The sequence below is a fragment of the Girardinichthys multiradiatus genome, chromosome 3, assembly GCF_021462225.1.
Source record: "Girardinichthys multiradiatus isolate DD_20200921_A chromosome 3, DD_fGirMul_XY1, whole genome shotgun sequence".
Taxonomy (NCBI): Eukaryota; Metazoa; Chordata; class Actinopteri; order Cyprinodontiformes; family Goodeidae; genus Girardinichthys; species Girardinichthys multiradiatus.
This window is the reverse complement of record NC_061796.1, coordinates 20,581,883-20,604,682: the sequence shown is the minus strand read 5'-3', so window position 1 is coordinate 20,604,682 and position 22,800 is coordinate 20,581,883. Positions and strand designations below refer to the sequence as shown.

General features: G+C 39.2%; 1 protein-coding gene across 3 annotated transcripts in view; it reads right to left on the bottom strand.

Annotated features, from left to right (window-relative positions):
- LOC124866321 (vacuolar protein sorting-associated protein 13B-like) overlaps positions 1-22,800 on the bottom strand; it is a 370,362-nt gene that overhangs the window by 216,359 nt on the left and 131,203 nt on the right. For all 3 annotated transcript variants that reach the window (XM_047362059.1, XM_047362058.1, XM_047362057.1), the window contains exons 20-21: positions 15,685-15,794; positions 13,808-13,940 (exon numbers count right to left, since the gene is read on the bottom strand). In XM_047362059.1, the coding sequence (XP_047218015.1) occupies positions 13,808-13,940; positions 15,685-15,794 (243 nt within the window). The remainder of the gene's footprint in view (positions 1-13,807; positions 13,941-15,684; positions 15,795-22,800) is intronic.

Sequence of the window (22,800 nt, the reverse complement as noted above, 5' to 3'; positions counted from 1 at the left end):
AACAAGTATGTTCAATTAGATTAATTTCAAGAGTGGCCAAAAAGAAAGGGAAATGGCAGGAAATACTGGGAAGAATCAGAAAAAGAGGATAATGAACATGTACAAATGGATGCAAACATCAAAATTCATAAAAAAGACAAAGATTAATGTGATTCCAAGCATGGTTGAGGATGCATTTAACTTATGAACTCTTGTGCCTAAAAGACAGGGCCATTGTCAATTTTCTGAAATGGTAATGGGTAGGTTCCAGAACCTAATGTTGTCTTTCAAAATGTGCTTTTACTATTTAAAATTACATAACTCAAATACAGACAAGAAGAAGATATTAAATAGTCTACAGGCAAAGGAGAGCTGAAGGACTATTAATTCTAAGATTTAACTAAGATATATCTCGACATATACAGGTCCTTCTCAAAATATTAGCATATTGTGACAAAGTTTATTATTTTCCATAATGTAATGATGAAAATTTAACATTCATATATTTTAGATTCATTGCACACTAACTGAAATATTTCAGGTCTTTTATTGTCTTAATACAGATGATTTTGGCATACAGCTCATGAAAACCCAAAATTCCTATCTCACAAAATTAGCATATCATTAAAAGGGTCTCTAAACGAGCTATGAACCTAATCATCTGAATCAACGAGTTAACTCTAAACACCTGCAAAAGATTCCTGAGGCCTTTAAAACTCCCAGCCTGGTTCATCACTCAAAACCCCAATCATGGGTAAGACTGCCGACCTGACTGCTGTCCAGAAGGCCACTATTGACACCCTCAAGCAAGAGGGTAAGACACAGAAAGAAATTTCTGAACGAATAGGCTGTTCCCAGAGTGCTGTATCAAGGCACCTCAGTGGGAAGTCTGTAGGAAGGAAAAGGTGTGGCAGAAAACAATGCACAATGAGAAGAGGTGACCGGACCCTGAGGAAGATTGTGGAGAAGGGCCGATTCCAGACCTTGGGGGACCTGCGGAAGCAGTGGACTGAGTCTGGAGTAGAAACATCCAGAGCCACCGTGCACAGGCGTGTGCAGGAAATGGGCTACAGGTGCCGCATTCCCCAGGTCAAGCCACTTTTGAACCAGAAACAGCGGCAGAAGCGCCTGACCTGGGCTACAGAGAAGCAGCACTGGACTGTTGCTCAGTGGTCCAAAGTACTTTTTTCAGATGAAAGCAAATTCTGCATGTCATTCGGAAATCAAGGTACCAGAGTCTGGAGGAAGACTGGGGAGAAGGAAATGCCAAAATGCCAGAAGTCCAGTGTCAAGTACCCACAGTCAGTGATGGTCTGGGGTGCCGTGTCAGCTGCTGGTGTTGGTCCACTGTGTTTTATCAAGGGCAGGGTCAATGCAGCTAGCTATCAGGAGATTTTGGAGCACTTCATGCTTCCATCTGCTGAAAAGCTTTATGGAGATGAAGATTTCATTTTTCAGCACGACCTGGCACCTGCTCACAGTGCCAAAACCACTGGTAAATGGTTTACTGACCATGGTATCACTGTGCTCAATTGGCCTGCCAACTCTCCTGACCTGAACCCCATAGAGAATCTGTGGGATATTGTGAAGAGAACGTTGAGAGACTCAAGACCCAACACTCTGGATGAGCTTAAGGCCGCTATCGAAGCATCCTGGGCCTCCATAAGACCTCAGCAGTGCCACAGGCTGATTGCCTCCATGCCACGCCGCATTGAAGCAGTCATTTCTGCAAAAGGATTCCCGACCAAGTATTGAGTGCATAACTGTACATGATTATTTGAAGGTTGAGGTTTTTTGTATTAAAAACACTTTTCTTTTATTGGTCGGATGAAATATGCTAATTTTGTGAGATAGGAATTTTGGGTTTTCATGAGCTGTATGCCAAAATCATCTGTATTAAGACAATAAAAGACCTGAAATATTTCAGTTAGTGTGCAATGAATCTAAAATATATGAATGTTAAATTTTCATCATTACATTATGGAAAATAATGAACTTTATCACAATATGCTAATATTTTGAGAAGGACCTGTATTTGTTAAAGCCATTGCCAATGATACAACCATATTGTTGCCTCTTAAAGGAGTTGAACTAAGCTGCAGAACCAGTGGCAGGCCAGTTGATAGCTGCTGCTGAACCATAGACTTTCATGTTTATTCCCAATCCATCCTTCAGAATCTCAGTTTGATTACGTGTTGACCTCAACTGGCCAAAAACCTGCAATTCTTTTCACTGTTTACCTAAACAAATGACTTAAGACTGAAAACAAAACTGTCTACTGTTGTGATTATAAAACCCCTAAGAGTCCCCTGAGAAACAATATAACAAATTACAAATTAAATCGAATGTGGCTTATATTTGGATGTTTACTTTGAGTCATGTTCAAACAAGCATATTCCAGCTATTAAACAACTTGTCAAAAAATTATTCAACAACAAGAATGGAATGAGAATTCCTGACTGTGTTCATGCTCTATTCCAGGGAAGACGTAGCAGGAACATTTTCATTAAAATTTCACAAAACTCTTAAATCATCCCAATTTTTCATCACCAAATCATTATTGCTTTGGAATTCATTCTACAAACCCTTCCAAAACATTTTCATCATTTTTATTCCTTGATCTAAATCTTTATTCATCACGTCTGATTTCTGTAAAAAAGGAATTCATGAATTATCATGGATAAAAAACATAACATTTTGCAGAAAGACCTTGTTTAAAAAAGCAAATAAAAAGGAACTGTAAACAATTTCCTAAATGTAGACTGCTTTCCATTGGTTGCATCTAGATTTCTTCTGTGTATTCTCAACAAAAAGAACAGGTATATGTCACTCTTTCATCACAAAATTTGCTTTATTTAGCCATGTTTAGTAATTAGGTGTGCCCAAGTCGTCTTGTTTAAAAGTAACTGGATGCATTTGGTCTTATTATTTATCGAACTGAATTAAAAGCACAAAACATAGTTGATGAAAGATGAGTACTTTGTGTTGTACATTTAAATTTGAGAAGGCTTTACTTAGTATATTTTTTAAAAGGCATCAAATCAGTGAAAGATGTTTTAAAAACATCTATCCGCATCCACCTCTTGAACTGGTAAACCAAATTTGGTTGTCAAGGGCCGCAAAGAATCTCTCCAAGGGCCACAAATCGAGGGCCGAAATTTGAACACTCCTGCTGGAAAGAGTAAATAAATATGGAGTAGTGATATGACACAAAGTAAAGAGAGGAATTGTAGAAGTGTGGGGATTCATATGAGCACAGAGCAAAGGAACGGCATGATCTTCCAGTATCTATCTAATCTGAGAAATATGTGGGTCAGCAGAATCTGATGTCAAAGACAGAGAATGACAATTTTGTATTTAAAGCACTAAATACATTTAAACAGGCTACATAAGGACTGCTACACAGAGCCCATCCCACGTATTATGCACATTTCTCAGGGGAATGCTGCAAGTTGAAAGTCAAGCAACCTTGGTTACGCAATCTCAACAGCATGCTCTGAGAAAACACATGGACCGTGATTTGGGCAGATTCACTCGTAATGTGTGAAAACAACAAAAAGATAATTTTTTGCATGTTTATTGATGAACTATGATCCAAAAGGGACGTATGTCAAACCTCAGTGTAATCAACATTTATTGTTGAAAAACAAGCATCGGAAAGCATTTTAACTTAATGAGATCTCATAACAGGGGTGACTGTAGGTGAGGTGGAAGGAGTTAGTCCTGCAACTGGTGGGTTGCCGGTTCAAACCCCTGCTCTTTCCGTCTCAGCCTCGCTTCCTCGCTACCAAGCATCGCCACACAACAACAAATTGTGAATTTTTAATTTTTATTTTAGTAAAACAATTATGATGACAGGAAAACATTGTTATGTGACAACAATGAGAAAAACTTCAGTTAAAGGATAAATATTAACTTGATGCTCAGCTGAATGCATCAATGCAGTGCTAACTTGTATCTTAAGATTGTTTGTGACAGCGGGAGGACTTGTAGCTCAGTGCTTAAAGCCACAGTACTACCTAGCCTGCTGACTGTACCTGATCGCCAAAGAAAATATCCTACAAAATTACCAGAAACACCAAGTGAACAGGGCTGCTGCTGAATGCATTTGCATTTGGACCAGATCCTTGTTCATGTGTTTACACTGAAAAAGCACTGTTTTAGAATAGAATAACCCTTCTTTTATTCCTCCATGAAACGTTTATGTGAATCAGCAACACAAGGAAAGGCAAATGAAAGTACACAGAATAACACTAAAGATAAGCACTAAATAATTCATTCTTCTAAAAATTATCTTGTCTAATACTTTGCAATGCAGGAAATGATTTTCTTTCTTTTAACTGGTGACAAGTTATCATATTGTGATAGATAATACTTTCTGCTTTTTATTAAAAAGAACTGAAAAAGGTTGCCGCAGTATAGAAAACAAATATTATGAATATCAAATATTTTTGTTAGTAACGGCATAGCGTTTAAAATCTTAGTATCGTGGAACCCTAATTCACATTTGACAGAATTAGGTGCAAGTCATGGACATGGACATCACCCTGACAATTAATGCAAGGTTCTAGGGCAGCATGATATTATGTAAACATGGAACTGTGATAAAATTGTTTAATATTCATATGACAATATCAACTGCAATCAACCCACATTTTCCTTAGTCCAATTATTATTTTCCATAATCCTTACTACTTACAAAATTCACTGTCCTTGAAAAGCACCTAGGGTGGTACAAGTTCATTCAACTGGTCAAATACAGTATTAGAACGCAGTACATGAATGCATGACAGTTGAAACATTTCCTCAAAAATTGCATAAAAGCAGTCCTTTGCAATAGCAATTTTGCACATATTGATACTGCAATTATTATGATTTTATATATTGTACGCATTTTAGAAACCGAAAAGTCAAATGTAAAAGGAGTATTTAGCAAAATGTGAGTGTTTTTCAGTGTAGCAGTATTTACATCTACAAGGTGACATCACCTAAAACAGGGATTTATCATTCTTCTTGGGCTAATGTTGTCATATGAAGGCATTCAAAATCTTCTACTTGTTCACAATAATAAAGATCCAACCAGAAAGGTCAACATAGCTGTTAGTAAAGTCTTGGTACTTATGCCTCTTTTCTAGCTAAAACAAAACAAAAAAAAAACCTCAAGAGTGACTACAAAAATATCAAGGACCACAATGGCCAGAGCTGATCAATGGCCGGAGTGGATCAGTGGCCGTGGTTGTGGTTTGAAATCCCTGTTGGAGGACATGGTGTGCGATGCTGTTTATTTTACTTTGCATGTTTGTACTTGAAACTTATTTCATGTTTGGTAGGCTCACACTGAAGTATAAAACAGTAAGGCTTAATAGCGCCTCAGCACACAACGATGATGGCTGGAGATGGGGCTTCAAGCCATAACTCCAGCCTTTAATGAGTCGATGGAAACACATGTAAGGAATATGATTATTGATGAATTAATATTCATCAAGAATTGTAATTTGAAATCATAATTTGAAAAAAATATCTTAACCAAAAATCATTACTTACAAATATAAATCAGAGATATCCTCTGGTGTTGTGATTATGGGCTCAAAGCTCATTAATAATTACAAATTATTAACCAAAACCACCAACTGTCACTGTTTATTCAACCACTTCACCAAAGGTGGAGGATCTTCGACCTTGTTTTTGACAGATAAATTACTCCTGCACGAAATAAACACAAACGCTTCTCTTAATTATATATATGAAAATTTATTGAAGCCAAATAATCCTGATATACCATTATTCTGGTCCAAAAACCTTCACCTAACTAACAAGCACGTTCTACACAAAGGGAATAAAAATGACTACCTAACAATAATAATAAAAGGAAAATAAATATGCACATTTAGTGTCTATGAAGATCAAACCAGCAGTTTTATGGACAAAATGGGTAATTTGGGTTAAATGGAAAGAAATCCTCCTGGTGTTGATGTCTCGATTGCAACAATCAGCTGATGAAACGGTGGGGCTACGCCCCTTTAGCCACAACCAGCTGATCGCTCCAAATCTTAACAAAGAGTCATAAAACTCTGAGGCGGGAGCTCAGCGGAAAATCTCCTGCAATAAAACTGGGACAAAGAATGGTCGGCGAGGCCCAGACCGCAGCTGCTTTGAATGAAAAACTTTCAAAAGTCCAACTTCTAACTCCTGGCTAAATTTGGGATCAGCCGGACAAACATCAAAACACAGCTCAGCATAAAATACTACAATCAGTATTGCATGCAACAAGTTAATACCTTAGATTAACTACTGGTGATCCTACATCACCTTAACTGCCTCATCCTGCCCAGACCTCTAAATGCACCTATCCGGTTTACTATGAAAATAACGAAATTACTTTGAAGTTGATTTCTTATCTCCACCGGTTGAGGATGGGATCAGGTCTGAAGAAAAAGGAGGGGAGGGGGATCACACGTCTGTGATCGAATTAAAGAGGAAAAAAAAAAAATGGTAATTTCTCATCCGTCCAGGAGGGGAAAAGATGACGAACCGTTTAGTCGACTGCATACACAAGGAGGAAACTCTTCTCCTTGGACATAGAACCTCTGTAGGGTTTTTACCTGCGCCGAGTGTGGCAAGGTCTTCGATTGGCAAATAAATCCTCTGATCTTCCCGTATCAGACAGATTTCCAGCTTTCAAGCTCTTCCGGGAATGGCCTTGTGGAGCAAAAGTTCGCCTGCGAGCTTGTTTCTCCAGGTATGCGCCCCCTATACGCTGTCTTGTTAGACAGGCGGGAAATGGCAAAGTTATAGTGTTAAACATTCAAACTGAGAACAGGCCTAAGAAGAAGCGCAAAGTAACTTCCCAAGTGATGCAACAGAACCAGGGAGGTGGTAACTGGCATCAGCCAAAACACAAGCCACCAGTTAAAAGACAAACACCTTTTCACAGTGCAACATCGAACTGTAAGGTTGGTGGTAAAGAGTGGAGCCACTCCAAAGATATCACAGAGGAGGAGTTTGAGATGATCTGCAGGTGTGTTATAACTGAGGTAACGGCGTTCCTAAAAGACATGGCAAGCCGTTGCAGTCCAGAATCAACCCAGTAAAATCTATCAAACAAGGTATGAAGATGGTAAATAATTTCCAACACCCTATATCCTGTTTTAATCTGTTTATTTCTTTTGGTTTTGAACTTCAGAAATTAAGGTTTAAAAGCAGTATTATTATGGTGTGAAAATTATTACATGACCTTTGTTTTTGTTTTTTTTCTCTTTAAAACATTTTATTAGTGTTAGTCTCTGCCCAAGCCTGCCTCACTCCTGTCCAAACACTAACCTCTGAACCAAAATGAACTGTTGAACTCTGCCTACCTACAGGACCCAAGTGATTCTTTTCTCATGGCTGAGGACAGATTGTTAGCCCCAAAGACTGTGGACTTCATCCCATTCTTCAGAACTAAAAACGGGGGATGTTGGGACCCACAGCCATGGATTTCAAAATTGAACTCCGGTACGGACTTTTCTGGAACTTTCAAAATAAAGGGCATTAACCTTCTTCCGGCACAGCCAGGAAACGGGATAACTGTGGACTTCCTGTGACGCTGTTACCCAAATAAAAGCACAGCTGTTGCTACATCCGCCGTCTTTCCACATGGCCTTCAAGAAGGACCGGTCAGGGGAGGCCCAGGGCGCTGATGTCTTTTGCTGGTAAAAAGACATAAACTCTTCAAACTGGATCCAAGGAAGCCATACGATCATCGATCATATGCAAAGATAAGATAAACTTTATTTAAAGGGTGATTTTAAACAGAACATTGCTCATAACGCGCTGTACGCGCTTATGCATTTTAACCCTTTTATTAACCCTGGTATTTTAAAGGTATGTGTTGATTCTGGTGCTAAGCTATTAGCTTCTTTTGTTAGCTCAAATGCTAACCAGTAAGAACACGTGCTTGCTACTAAAGAGTATTCAACAGAAAGGTTGTTGGTTTTCAAGCTAGTGAATAATAGTTCCTAAACATCATTTACTAAATTTGATAACTAAGTAAACACCATTAAGCCCCATTTCTCCAGAAAGATTTGGCTCTTTTCCTGTTTTGGTCATAATTTCCAATCATCTTTAATCAACTTGTTTATATTGTACATAGGCCATTAATCTTCCCCGTTCTGCTTGGTACTGTAGTTGGATTGTTTTAGCATAGTAAAGAGTTTGTTGATCGAAATATGTTTGACTTTGAGTTGACTTATTTTTGTTAATAAATTCTTGTATTTTAAGAAATTGTGTGAATTCATTCCATGTGTGTGCAGAGTTTATGCTGTTCAATAATGTCAGAACTCATCTCACACCTTTCCATTTTGTTCTAATACCATCGCCTTACTGGGCTGGTATTCACAGGACAACTCTTAACAGACCGAAATATTATTTGATAAAATATTAAAATATTAAATATTAAATAATATTCTCAGATTCATAATTACAACATATAACAGCTTTCCTGTGGAGTAGAGCGAGATTGAGCAGAAAGGAGTCGTGCGGTGTTGGAACCATGAATGGAAAAGGCATTTCTGAACAATTCCATCTTTATTCATGATTTCAGGTATGAATCTATGTGAAGTAAGGTTGTCAAAAACAATTAAAGTCTTGAGAAATATTTTTCAAGACGTTTGAGTCAAAATCACTACGGAGCGAGTTATTTTCATCTGCCTAAGTTAGCACACAATTTCGCATAGCAATGCTGCAGACACTCAGATCACCCTATAAGACAGATTTGGTAAAACATTTTAAAGACTGACATATTATGAGGAATTTAAGAAGGTTAGCAAAGTTCACATTTCTACAATAGTGAAGTATTTCCTTGATAAGTGATATAGTGAACATACCCGAATGCATAATGTTATCAGTTTACAATGCTATCATTTTTTTTCAAAATAATGTCATTGTAACAGCTTCTGTAGATAATGGTGCTATTGGTAACTTTACAAAAACATACAGCAAGAGTTAGCTTCTACATCTAAACTTGAACTGTTCAGCCCTATTTACACCTATGCTCGGAATATAGCTTGGCAGACTGCAGCTTTTAAGAAAAACAGCAAGAAAGGGCAGAATACTGTGCTTCAAAGGAAAGAGGGGGCAGTGTACCAGGAGTCAGAAAGTAGCCAGGCAGTGAAGTTATGCTAGGGGCTAGCGCTAGGGGCTAGGCTGAGACTGCATCAGCGGGAAATGCTGAATTGAAATGCTGTGTCAACAGCAGCATGACGAACCCGGGGTTACAATACACCTGACAAAGTGTATACCAATAGAAAAGGGACTTACAGAACCACCCCTGCCCCCACATAAAATTTTCTGGTCCCAGCACACTACCCTGTAAGAATGGGAAACTTCCCAGAAAAATATAATGGTGTGGCCTAGTCTTAGAGGTACAGATTTACAGACAGTCAGGGAGGCTGTAAGAGAGGGAGACACTGTGAACCTGGAGGAATATGTCTCATTAGTTCTGGGCTATATCAACAAGTGTGTGGGGGATGTTTAAATTACCAGAAACAGCAGTATCCCCCACAACAAGGCTGAATCCAAAAGTGTGGTACATTGCTGACACATTACTTCCAAGCCTGTTATAATATAAGCTCAATATTACATTAGAGATTTTCTGATTATTCACTATGCCCCTAACAGAGCACTTCGCTCCCGAACTGCGGGTTTACTGGCGGTTCTTAGAGGTTCTAAAAGTAGAATGGGAAGCAGATCCTTTGGTAATCAGGATCCTAACTTGTGGAACCAGCTCCCAGTTTTAGTCCGGGAGGGAGACACCCTGTCTACTCTTAAGACTAGGCAAACGTTTCGTTTTCATAAAGCTTAGTGGCCTAGGTTATCCTGAGTTCTCTCTGTAGTCATGTTGCCTTAGCTATAGGCTGCTGGAGAACATCAAGACCACTTTTTCTCACTCTGCTACATTCTCCTACTACTCCCCAACTGCATTATTTCAAGTTATTTCAACTTTCTGCTCTCTCTCTAGTTTTTCTCTTCATTAAAACTACTGTACATCTGGCCTGCGGTTCTGTTTGGCTCTGACACCTTCATAGAGTGGGCCATCAGCTGAGCTATTGCTGCCAACAACTTTGTGTTCTTCTTCCACAGATGATAAACTTGATACTGTCTTTTAGTGTTTCACCCTATCTCTCCCCGTAGTAAAAGCTCAACCAATAACCTACAACCTATAGCAGTAAAGGCTTGAGCTTGTACTGTGACTGTCTGTGCTCTTTCATTCTATAGGCTTGAAAATTAGCTCAGAGCTTATCTGGTTAGCTGTGTTTCTCCCCTAGATGAAGCCACTAAAGGAGCTACTACTTCCATTAACTTTTTATTTATCTTTAGTATAGAAAGTACTCCTGGATCAGTACTTCTGTGTTTTGTTGTTGTGTCTCTGCTCTGTCCTCTCAAGGCCCTAGTCGGTTGTGGCAGAAGGCAGCTCACACTGAACCTGGTTCTGCTGGAGGTTTGTCCATGTTAAAAGGTAGTTTTCATTTCAGCTATCACTAAATGCATGCTCAGTATGAAGGATTGCTGCAAAGTCAAAGACACAATGCAAGTGACAGTACACTGTCGTTATATGTTCATCCAGGTGGAGTGAATGCTACAAGTCAATGACTCGATGCAATCTGCTGGGTTTCCTTAGATAGAAACTGTTTAACCAATTGCAGTGATAAACTGAACTTAACTGCATTGTTTGATAACAAGGATCAATTTGAAATGTACTTGATTTGGAATCTGTCTGTATGTTTGGTTTGAATTGACTTTTGTAATGTAAAATGCTTGAGACGACGTGCTGTGAATTGCAGCTATATAAACAAACTGAATTGAATTAAATAATAGCAATCTGATAGTGAAGTTTACAGATGATACAGCAGTAGTGGGGCTCATCACCAGTGGGATAGAGACAGTTAGCGTACAAAGAACAACCCTATCCTCAATATCAACAAAATTAGGCAACTGTGGACTTCTGGAGAAAAGGACTTGTACCTTATCCTCCACTCATCGACAGCATACCAGTAGAGATGGTCACGAGCTTAAAATCCCTTGCAGCACACAAGGCATTTTCATACCCTCAACTAGTATGAAACCGCTGAGCATTAGCAAGAAGACAAATCAATGGCAATATTTTCTAGGTAGGCTGAACAACACACTGAACTCCTTCTACAGGAGAACACTGACTTCCTGAATCACAGTGTGGTACAGCACAGTAGCAGAGAAACAGGCGCTGCAAAGGCTAGTGATATTATGTAAACATGCAACTGGTGAAGTCTGCTCAGACGACCACCCTGTGCAGTTTACCAGCCCATTCAGTAATCTACCACAGTCGATGCATGGGCAACCAACCAGAATCATGAAAGATCCCACCTACCCTGTACATGAACCGTTTTCAACCCTTCCTTAGAAGCAAGAGGCACTGCTGCATCTGTGCAAAGACAACTAGGGCGAAAAACATTTAAAAAAAAGTGTTAATCTACAAAGTTAAGAAGTTCATGTCTTTTTTTTTATCCCCTGACAGAAGCTGACAAAAGTAGACCAGAATTTAGTCAGAACCCATGGCATTCTGTCAACTCTAGATGATCAACAAAGAAATGACCAGAATCACAAAAACTGAACTGGATTGCTGAAGATATTTAATGGATCGGATCTATATTGTCACTCTTAAGAAACTTGTTTTCAATAATTGTTCAACTGAATCCAAGGTACATACTTTCCATCAAGGAAATATGAAGTTTGAAGAGCGATATTCTTTGGACTTAATGTTAAAATACTTAAGCAATCACCATAGCATGGATAACAAAAACCTGCTATGCAACTTGGATTTATAATGCAGAAACAACCTCTATAATTTGAAAGCCCGGACTTAGGCAGGGCGGCAAAAATATGGTCCTTTAATTTGATCATAAGAAACAGGTAAATGCCAATTTAAAAAATACAATATGGAATAAAAAAAAGAATAATGTTACAACATCCTTTCCAGCTAATAATGATGGTGTTAGTGGCTTAGAGAAAGTCACTCAAATGTTGCAGAAACATCATTGTAATCTATTCCAAAGTGTCAAAACTACACCCTTTGTAGTTAATGAAACTGATCATAAGGAAGATGTGATCTACCCGAAATGAAGCATTTATTATGCAGGTGTGATGAAAATTATTTCTGTTGAACATTTAAAAATAAAACTCATCTGCTTGTCTTTTGCTGTACTGGAGTTTGAGCTCATTTGATTTTGTCTGGTTAGTCTAACTACCACATGCACTAATAATACTACAACCCTGAATGCTGTGCTGGTGCTTTGGCATGTCAAGCAGGACCCACAAGTACCCCTCCTCTGTTAATGGCATAATTCTAGAATTGTTCCATGTGGCAGCTAGTTGGAGTCCCCTAGCTACTTTTATTCTGGTTTAATCTTTTAAAATACTCAAATTTCTTCTTTTCTGGCTGAAACATTGGTTTTTCCCTTTGGTTTTGGATGCTCTGCAGCTGAAAGGATTTTGCTGATACAGTTTTACATTTGTTATGATGTGTAACCATAACAACAAAGGGTTTTGTTTTTAAAACCGGGAGCACCTAATTAACATTTCAAAAGCTCAAATAATATCTGAACTAGAGCGCCAAATTTGGATGCAGAGCAGGAGAAAAGAGGAGAGAGAGAAGGAGAAAGTTAAATTCATCTCTTCCATAGATCATAAAGGCCCATGTGAGATCAGTTAGAAACAAGTTGGATGAACCTGAAGCCCTAACAAGGGACCAGCCAGAGTACCGGGAATGTAGTATTGTGTGTTTCACTAAGACATGGTAGCAGGATCATATTTCTGACTCCTTCTCGCAGTTGGGCTTTTTGATCATACGAGCAGACAGAGATTTAAAGAGCAGCAGCAAAAGCAATAGACGAGGATTATCAGTACATGTCAACAACAGATGTGATGTAATCAGCTCAGTTGTTACTGAGCAACAGACACAGCACTTCAATGAGTTTGTGGCAAAATCTGGTGATTGTAAGCACACCCCACTCTCTGCTACACTTCCAACATTTCACCAGTTTGTCAGCTGCTCTACCAGAGAAAATGTCACTGATGCATATATCTTCAAAGCAAGACCTTCTCTTGGCAAATCAGATCACAATCTTGTCTGTCTCTGCTCGGAATATAAAGCCTTTGTGCAGAGGCAACCTGTAATAAAAGGGCCTGTGAGAAGATGGTCACAGGCAGAAGAAACTGCTTTTTTTCTGTTCTACTTCCACTTCAGAACTTACTTTTTTTTGCTACATGATGAATAAGAAATGATTTTACCGCACATAATTTGTGCTGCTTCCCAGAGGACACCAGAAGACATATTAGGCTGATCATTTATTTAAATAAAATAAAATAAAAAATGTGTCCACTCTGTCTCAAAGAACCTGGTAAAATCTTCATCTTTAAGCAATGATGTGCACTGTTCCAGTGAAGATGTGCACTGTTCCAGTGAAGATTGTACTCTTTAAAGTGTATTGTACCCTTATGTACACTGCCCATTTGTGGAGGAGCTACACAGAAAGCACCAGGGTTGTGCTAATAGAAACTGCTCTTTGTAGATTTTGTAAGATCACATTTTCAGTCTTAGTCTTATCTAAACTTAAATTAAACTGGAAAAAACAGGGTCAAAATTAAAAACCAAATCTAGGTTTATGTGTGTCATTTCAATTTCTTATTATCCAGTGACCTCACACTGAAGGGCAACATTTGACCTGCAGGCTGTAAAATGTCCAGATGTGTTCTATGAGCAATACCAGAGGGACATTTTTAATATATCCCAGTGGATGGGACTTGGTAGACCTACCTGTCACCGTTTTGGTCTTCATGGGGCTGCTTGCATAGTCTGATGCCTGATTGGAGGGCTGTTTGGCCAGAGGTGCGCTCCCCACAGACACTTCATCTTCTCTCCGCTTGGCCAGAAGAACTGGACCTTGATTCTGTGAAGACATCCCAGCATGACTGAGCACCCATAAAGCCATAAAAAGTTAAAGAAATATTTAAGATGTTATTTTTGCCTTGTTAAATTTCTGAGGATGAGATGACAAGAGATGTATGAAATGTAAAAAATGTATAAAGCAATGTTCTGATTTGGACTGTTACTTAGAGCCAGGTTTAGCTCTAGCATAGTTTTTCCTTTATTTATTGTATTTAAGGGTATATATGTATATATTTTTTGTGTCACTATTGGCCTTGATTTTTTGTTATTTGAATGTAGGCAGACAGGAAGTGGGGTGAAGAGAGGTGGAAGACATGCAGGGCAGATCGCAGGGGTCGGGACTCGATCCAGGGACAGTTGCGTTGAGGACTGAAGCCTCTGTATGGGTCATGCGCTCTTCCGATATGCAACGCACCGCACCCAAGACCATTAAATTTAGGCAGACTCCAATGGTCTTTGTTAGTGCATTTGCTGTGATTGCCAGTTGTGGACGATGTTTATTGTTTTTACGGTAAAATATTCATAAAGATTTTCAGATTAGCCTCTGTGTAACAGCAATTCTTACTGTGCTAAAAAATAAGACTGATAAAGGATTTAAGAAATTAATATTTAAATGATGACAACATCAATAATATGTCATCAATAAATTCAATAATGCCATTAATTCATATATATTAAAATGTGAACATGGTTTCTTACTCTCAAAGGCTGGTTGTGCACCTGATAGTCATTGCTCATTCCTCCTGAATGACATAATATAAGCTAACTCCTCCAGTCGAACACATGGGGGATTGGGAGCATTAAAAACAGCCAAGGCAAATGCAGATTCAGATTCCAGTTCCATTTCTCTTCATTGCTCATTTCCCCAGCCATCCCTCTGCTTATCTGATTTCTTTAGTTTCCTGCTCATGCTGGTTTAAGTTTACATTTAATTTAACCCCACCTTCTCAATAATGTCCTATCCTCCCTGTCCCAAACTACTTCTTACATTTCCCTATTTCCCATTATTCTTCCCAATGTTTTTCAGTCACTTCCATCTCTTCGCTATTTATCGCATCCCATTCTTCTTCGTTTGCTGATTATTCTTACTTCCACATATTTTTTAGGCTTTTTGTTTAGCAAAAAAAGCCATCTTCATCACAAATATTTTTGCTTATATTCTTCTCTGTACCCTAAAATGCCCCTATTCCACTGCAGTTGTCTCTGTTTATAAGGATTTCCTAGCATCCTGTGCCAAAAATGTCAGTGTCCTCTCTACTGTCCTTAATATGCCTTTCACTGGCCTTCAACTGAAGGCTTTGTATAACTAGCCAGGCCTTGAAAGGTGGCCTTGACAGGCAGGAGATGTGTTCAGCTTTACACAAACACACACTTTTGCTGCTCAATAGAAAAACACAACTGGCATGCCTATCCTTCATGTTGGCTGCAGTTCGACTCACACAGTCACGACCTGTGGGGTAAGTAGTAGTTGCTTCTTTTTCTTTTACAGATATAAAATGGCATAAGCATCTATTCTACAACTGACAAAATAAAGGCAAATAATCTCTTTAATTTGACAGTTTTGTTCATCCTGAGACACAGGGTTACATGTCCAGAAGGCAAAAAGTGGCTCAGAGCCATTTTTAGTCTGCTGCAACTATTTTCCGGATCCCGATAAGAACCAGAAAATAGCTGTGTAAGTGAACAGCTGGCCAGAAAGATAAATTGACAGATATTGTCTGAGAACACGATACAAGATCCAGTACCTGTTGCTGTTTCCTGCTGCTCCCTCTGTGGGGCTGATACAATAACCATGTACAGATGATTGGGTCCACATTTACAGCTATGCCCTGGACACTGACCAGCAGGACTGCACCTGGAAAACAAACAAGCAAAAAACTAAGAAAATGACTATGTATCTGAAACATAAATGGGGGTAAAAATCTATTTGCTAAAAAATACTTATTAATACTTCGTATTTAAAAATCATGGATCGTCAGCCACCAAAAAAAGATTAGCATAGCACTGATTTGACAATGCTACACATCTAACCTATAAGGATTAATCAAAAGCCATGATAAAATACCCAAGTTGAGAGTAAATTCAGACCAAACCGATCTATACTGTTATCATAAGGAGGTGGGCAGACGGATACGGATTAGTAAAATCGATGTAGGACAATAAGGTGAAAGTGGCCCAGATCGTTAATGCTTTTCTTTATTGTAGTGCTTTGCAGAGCAGTGCATACTGTGTTTCACAGACCTGCTGCTGGGTATCAAGCAGGCTTGTAGGAGTGTAGCAAGGAGCACAGTTTGTTTCAATTGTGCTGTTCAAAGTGGTATCACACTAAGCCAAGAAAAACATTTTCTTTTGATAAATTTCACTGAAACTCAAGACTTTCACTGGGTTTAGGTTTACTCTTAAAAATACTCTTGATCAACAATAAGCAGGCCCTGAGGTATTGCATTAGGATCATATCAATAATGATTCCCATGCCAGGAAGATTAGTTTAGGCTCTCTGGCTTGCTGTGGAATGTCCCAGCAAGACGACAGGAGGATGTTTCTGCTCTAGAAAAGACTTTCAGCACTTTAACAGAGCTTTGGAGAAAAATCCAGTCGTCTGTTTCAGACCCTGCTTAGGCTGCAGGGCCTGAAATGGGGTCTGAATGAGCAAGTCTGTGTTTTTACCTTCAGTACAGCCTGACTACTTGTTGCATAGCCTAATGTTTTAGTGTCGGTAAAGCCTGGACAGTGCATAATAACAAACCCTCTTAAAAGCACACTTATGTTACCAAAAAAACATAGAAAAGTTTTTGTTATGCTAGCACTCCAGCTTGGTTTGCTCTTCTCTCCATTACCCTTGCGAATATTGCAAATAAATATCCTTTAATTTACTCAGGTTTTACGACATGTTATTCGGGGCCTATGAACTTGTCTATGTGTTTATTATGCGTGTAGTTGCTTTGAAGTAAAGCCATGAAATCAAGCACATGTAAAGGCATTTATCTACAAAGGTGTGGAGCTGTGTGGTTTTTATGAGTGAAATGACTCATGTGCATGATGACAGCCTATGTGTCACTGGCAGTGTTTGCATGTAAATCTAATTTAAATTTTAGATATATTTTGAGGAATTATAATATGTATAATGATGCACCTAAACCTTTACCGAAGATCTGTTATTGGTACAGAATTGTTTTTGGTCAAAGGGACTATTCTAACTGAAAACAAGTTGACCTCACTTTCCCTTTACTCGGTCGTCTATGTATTAATTTATCTATGTATGTCTTTATTATTGAATTCAGATAGATTCAATAAACATCCCTGTTTTTAGACGTGTAGCCAAGTATGCTATTTGCCCTTCTCCAGCCTAAAACTATCCTTTATCCACTTTTTAAGCTGGGTCTTCATCTCTCTTTTTCACAGTCCCATGTTTTTCAAGATCATCAACTCTTCTTGCATCCAACATCAGATACCTTTTATCAAATTCCTTCATTTTTCCACACATACTTATCATCCAACAGCCATAACTCACTTTCTCTTCCTGACAAGGAATTATAAGCTCAGAACTGTGGCTTGAACCTTCATACCACATTGCGGCTGCTTAATAGGCTTTGGCTGTGGCTGCGGAGCTGAGGTTTGACTTCAAGCAGTTTCATCATCACTTTAGGGCAGCCTGCGCATCACAGAACCCAAAAGACTGGGAACAAGCTCAGTAGTAAAGATGTGCTTAATGAAATTATTTTAAATTGTGGTCCTCGGGATGCAGTGAGCCAAATTTAGCACATTTAATGCAATCAGCAGAAATGACTCGTAGGACAATAAATCATCAAACTCAGTTAAAGCAGGTCCATCATGTGTGCTGGTCCAGGAGAATGGTTGTCTAAATAGTTGACAATTTATAAACAGTGTCTCTGTGACAAACAGAGGCAGTGTATCCGTGTATCTTTCAATTATGTGCGGATGAAATTCACCATGCTGACAGATCGTAACACAACTCAAAAAAGTTGTCTTTCTAAGATTATCTTCCTCAGTGTGCTGAGAAAATGCAATATATTTGCCAGTCTTTTAGAGCTTTGAAGGCCAAGGCTTTACTGCATACACTATCTTCTTGTTTTATCAATGTGTTGCCATAAGTGACAAATCCTTTGAAGAATGAAACACCATGAAAGAGCCTAGCATGCTTAAAGGGTGACCTCGACAGCAGGCTAACTATTGTTTTTTCCTCCATGCTAACAGGATGGTATAAGGGTAATTACACACAAGTGATGACAATGATAACAAAGGTGTTTTTCTTACTTCCTAAGTAGTTCCTGGAAAAAAAAAATGCACAGTGGCCTAGACTTTGAAAATATGAACCTTTGAATGCTGTATGAAAAGGCTAGCATTGACTTGTCCATGGTGGACCTATTAATGTCAAAGGTGTTGTTTTTTTTCCTTCAGTGGTAAAATATCAGTAGAGCTAAAAGAAAGCATGAGGGGGTGCTGGTGTTATTTTACGGCTCCGTGACATCAGGATGCTGATGGCCTTAGGCTACATAGGTCAGACCAGTAGTCTTATCTCTGTTCATGTCAACCTTTTTTTCCAAGTCAGCAGCCTCAGAATTCTAGCATGTACAAAGCTTTTGACTTCATGCTGAACTCAAATGTATGAACAAGTTACACAACCTAATATTGGGAGTTTTCTAAATGAAGAATGTGTTTTTCTGTTGTATTGCAACACTGAAATGGGGAGTGCTTAGGTCAGAGCAAGTTGAAAACCATGTCCCTCATTTGGCACCAAAGTTCTGATTGGAATTACCAAGGGCGTAACCTCTCAAATAGAAGGCCATGACCCCCACAGTAAGAGATGGGCAAAGAAGGAGGTGCTCTCAAACCACCCCCCAGGCAGAACTGGGGTGTGTGTGTGTGTGTGTGTGTGTGTGTGTGTGTTATGTTTCAGCCAGCTAACCACCCCCTGAGAATCGCTTCATTGTTGGATGTGAGGCAACACAGGGACTATGCGTCCAGCTTCTCCAACAGAAAATAAATAAATATAGCCCAGCCCGCGTCAGCCAGATGACTTCTGACAGGTTTGGTTAATTTCTAAGCCAAGTAGCAAAACAAAACATTACGCCAGTGTGCAGAGCCTACACCGCCTTTAATTGCTTTTCCAATGAGCTCATGACTTGAAGGTGTCCTGGAGCAAGCTATGCTGGTCGACAGGTGTTCTACTTATGAGTGTGTAGGTGTAGCTATAAGTGTAATTGTCTGTGTGTGTGAGAGAGACAGAAAAGAAGTAAAAAATGGAACTGCTGACACCATTAAAAAGGGACTCAGCTGTGTGTGGGTGGTTGGCAAAGAACATTGTGCTAAGTAATATATATTTTGGTGCGTAAACGTATCTTTAAGAAGACAGTGTCTACATCGCTGACAGGCACTGATGTCACACAACTTGCAGCCAAACACACATGCATGCAACTGACACAAATACACACTTCTGTTCTGTAAGCGACGACCCAGCAGCTCGGGGCAATGCCGCCACAGGAGCCCAGGGGCTCAGGAAGGACACATGCAACTTTGACTGGAAACAGACCGAGCTCTAAGGAAAGCCAGCTCTCATTCTGGACGTATTTAATACACTACAGAAGATGCTGTTATATACAGTATGTGTGTGTGTAGGGAGGTGGGAGGGTTAGCAGAGTTTAGTGGCTTACATGTATTTTCACATATTTGACTACGATAAAACAACTGGAGCTTGCATCTGACAGGCTGGAAGCACCTTAAACATGTTGATTGTAGCTGTGAGTAGAGTAACAGTAAAGGAAGGGGAGAAGCTGGAAGTTATCAAGCCACTGAGCAACTCAACAAATGACAAACAGAAACATGGTAACAGAAATACATTGAAAGTTAGAACAGAAACAAAAAAGTATTGAGAAAGACAAAGATATGAGACACAGTTAAAAGTAAAAGGTGGCTGATGATGAGACAGCCTGTCATTTTTATGGTCAATATGATTAATAATTTGGCCATGGCATGAGTTATTGGGGTGATGACACTGTGTCATTGTACACAAAAGGTCTGTGATCATTTCTGACAGACTTGTATGAATAAATCACAAAACTATGTGCTGTGCAAGTCTCATAAGTCACCTTACACACTGCCATCCATCCACTGTCTATACCTTCTTGTCCTTGCAGAGTGTGTGTGTTGGGGGGGGGTTGTTCCAGCGCTTTTCGGGCAAGAGGTGGGTTACTGTACATATAGGCCCGCATTCAAAACTGCAAGTATTATTTAGATGTCTCCTCCAGTATATAATGAGCCAGGTTATAAAGGTTGTTCATTGCTTTGAAAAGTTGAGTTGGTCTAAAGCAGTGGTTCCCAAACCTGGTCCTCAGGGCCTCCTGTCCTGCATGTTTTAATTGTGTCTCTGTTCCAGCACACCTGATTCAAATGATTGCATGACTTCCTTTGCATACAATCAAGTGCTGCTATAGCCTGGTAATCACCCAGTTATCTTAGTCAGGTGTGTGGCAGCAAGGAAACACCTAAACATGCAGGACAGGGGGCCTTGAGGAGCAGGGTTGGGAACCACTGGTCTAAAGTATGAGCTCAGGTGATGATCAGGAAATTTGGATGGTTTGGCTGCTTCACCAAAGCAGAAACTGGATGCGTGAGCAGCTAAAGCAGACCTGGGTATTTTACGGCCCGTGGGCCACATCTGGCCCACTGATTACCTTTGGCCAGCCTGTGTGAATTTGTAGTAAGAGTAGAGTAAGAGAGAGAAGTACAAGAACTTTGGGGCATTGTGTGATGTAGCGGTAGAGCGGGTGTCTCATACACAGAAGATGTAGTCCTCGACGGAGCCGTCCTGGGCTCGAATTCTGACCTTGAGACCTTTGCTGCATGTCTTCCCCCTTCTCTCTCTGCCTGTTTCCTGTCTGGTACCTGTCAATAAAGGCCACTGGAGTCTAAAACCTCTCAACCACTGCACCTGACTGTAGAGGAGCTGAGCAGCTCCTTCAGTGGCTGACTGAGACACCCTGAGTGCAGGAAGGAGTGCTACCGCAGGTCCTTCATCCCTACTGCTGTCTGACTGTTCAATTCTAACGTATAATAACTAGTGCAACAATCTATGTATTTGTAAATACCTGCAATCATTGTCACTTTAGCACAAATGACGTCCACATTTTTTACTGTACATAAGCATTTTTTAAATTTAATTTAAGATTTTTATTTAATTCTATTTTATTACTACTTGTTTTTGCACATTTACCTTGTTCTGCACATTCTGCACTCTACCTGCTACTAGCTGCTGTAACCTGTTAATTTCTCCATTGTGAGATCAATAAGATCAAGTAGTATGAAAGAGAAGTATGACTGACGTAGAGCTGGCACGAGCATCAGAAGACTTGCTACCTAAACTGTGAAAGCACCGTGAAACAAAGATTTTTTTACCAAGCTACTCGTACAGGGATGTAGCAGTCAGGACCAGCTTTGTAATATCCCACAAAACTGCGAGTTATGGTAATCCATTCTCTGATGGAGAATTGATCAAAGACTGGTAGAATCTGTAGCGCTAATTTGCTCTGAGAAAAAAAGACGTGCAAATGTGTCTCTCTTGATGCACATCGTAATGAGATGGATTGTGAACATCGCAGGGAATTTCGTTGTTCAGCTGCAAAAGAAAACGGACAATTGTGACTTGTTTTCCTTGGATCTAGACAAAAGTTTTATTGTGTGTTATACTACCTAGTTACCTTATCTTTGTACATGGATCAATGAAAGAGATGGCAGCTGTGCAGCCAATGAAAGGCACTACAGTAGGGAGTGATTTGTTCACAGAGGTAAATCCATCCATTGGACATGCTGGGACTAAAATGGGACAAACTGGGTTGATGTGCTCTACTTTCCAAGTTTTAGTGAGGATGCTGGCAGCAGCATTCTGGATCAGCTGCGGCTAGTGAATGCGTTTTTTTAGATCCTGCTGGGACATTAGTATTTGAATCCTGAGAATATTCTTCAGGTGATAGAAGGCAGACTTAGTGACTGTCTTTATTTATTTGGAGGTGCAGGTCTGAGTCCATCAGTACACCCGAGCCTGATCAGTTGTTTCCAACTCTCTTAACTGTAGTGTGCTGACTCTTGACCACAACTCTTTTGGTCCAAAATGTATTACTTCAGTGTTGTAAAAAAATAAAATAAAATAAATAAATAACAAAAAATAAATAAATAAAAATAACTGACCAACCCTGAGCTAAAGGAACAACAGCAGGAGCTAGAGAAGACAAATCCATTGGATATTTCTTCAGTCTACATCTGATTTGTTTCATGCTTGACATTCTAAATAGTTCTTTATATTTCATTCTAAATACATAAATAATAAGGACTTTATTTGATTAATTTTGGAATAATTTAATTATACTATATATTATTAAGCGCAAATCTTTATTCACATTTTCTTTGGTGGAGAAATGTAATAAATGTAAACTTTTATTGTAAAAAAAACATGTCAAGCAATGACCTTAGAGAACCAATTGTTGCTTCTCATCAATCTGGAAGAGTTATAAGACCAGTTCTAATATATTTAAAGTCAATCATTCTACAGTAAAAAACATTATTTATGGGTGAAGCCGTTCCCAATCTTTTTCAGTGCTTTTTACTTTCTGTATAACCAGGAAAAAATCTTACCAAACAAGTCTCTTGTTTCTATAAAGATTATAACACAACTTTGCAAAGATGCATTTGAATGAACCATTGAACCCAAAGATTTGGGAAATAAACTTTAAAAAACACTAAACTATAGTGTAATACACCAAACATACAGCATATGCAGAAAAACGTCATACCACCAGTCAAACACAGTGCAGAAGGGGTGATAGTTTTGGCATTATTTGCAGCCACAA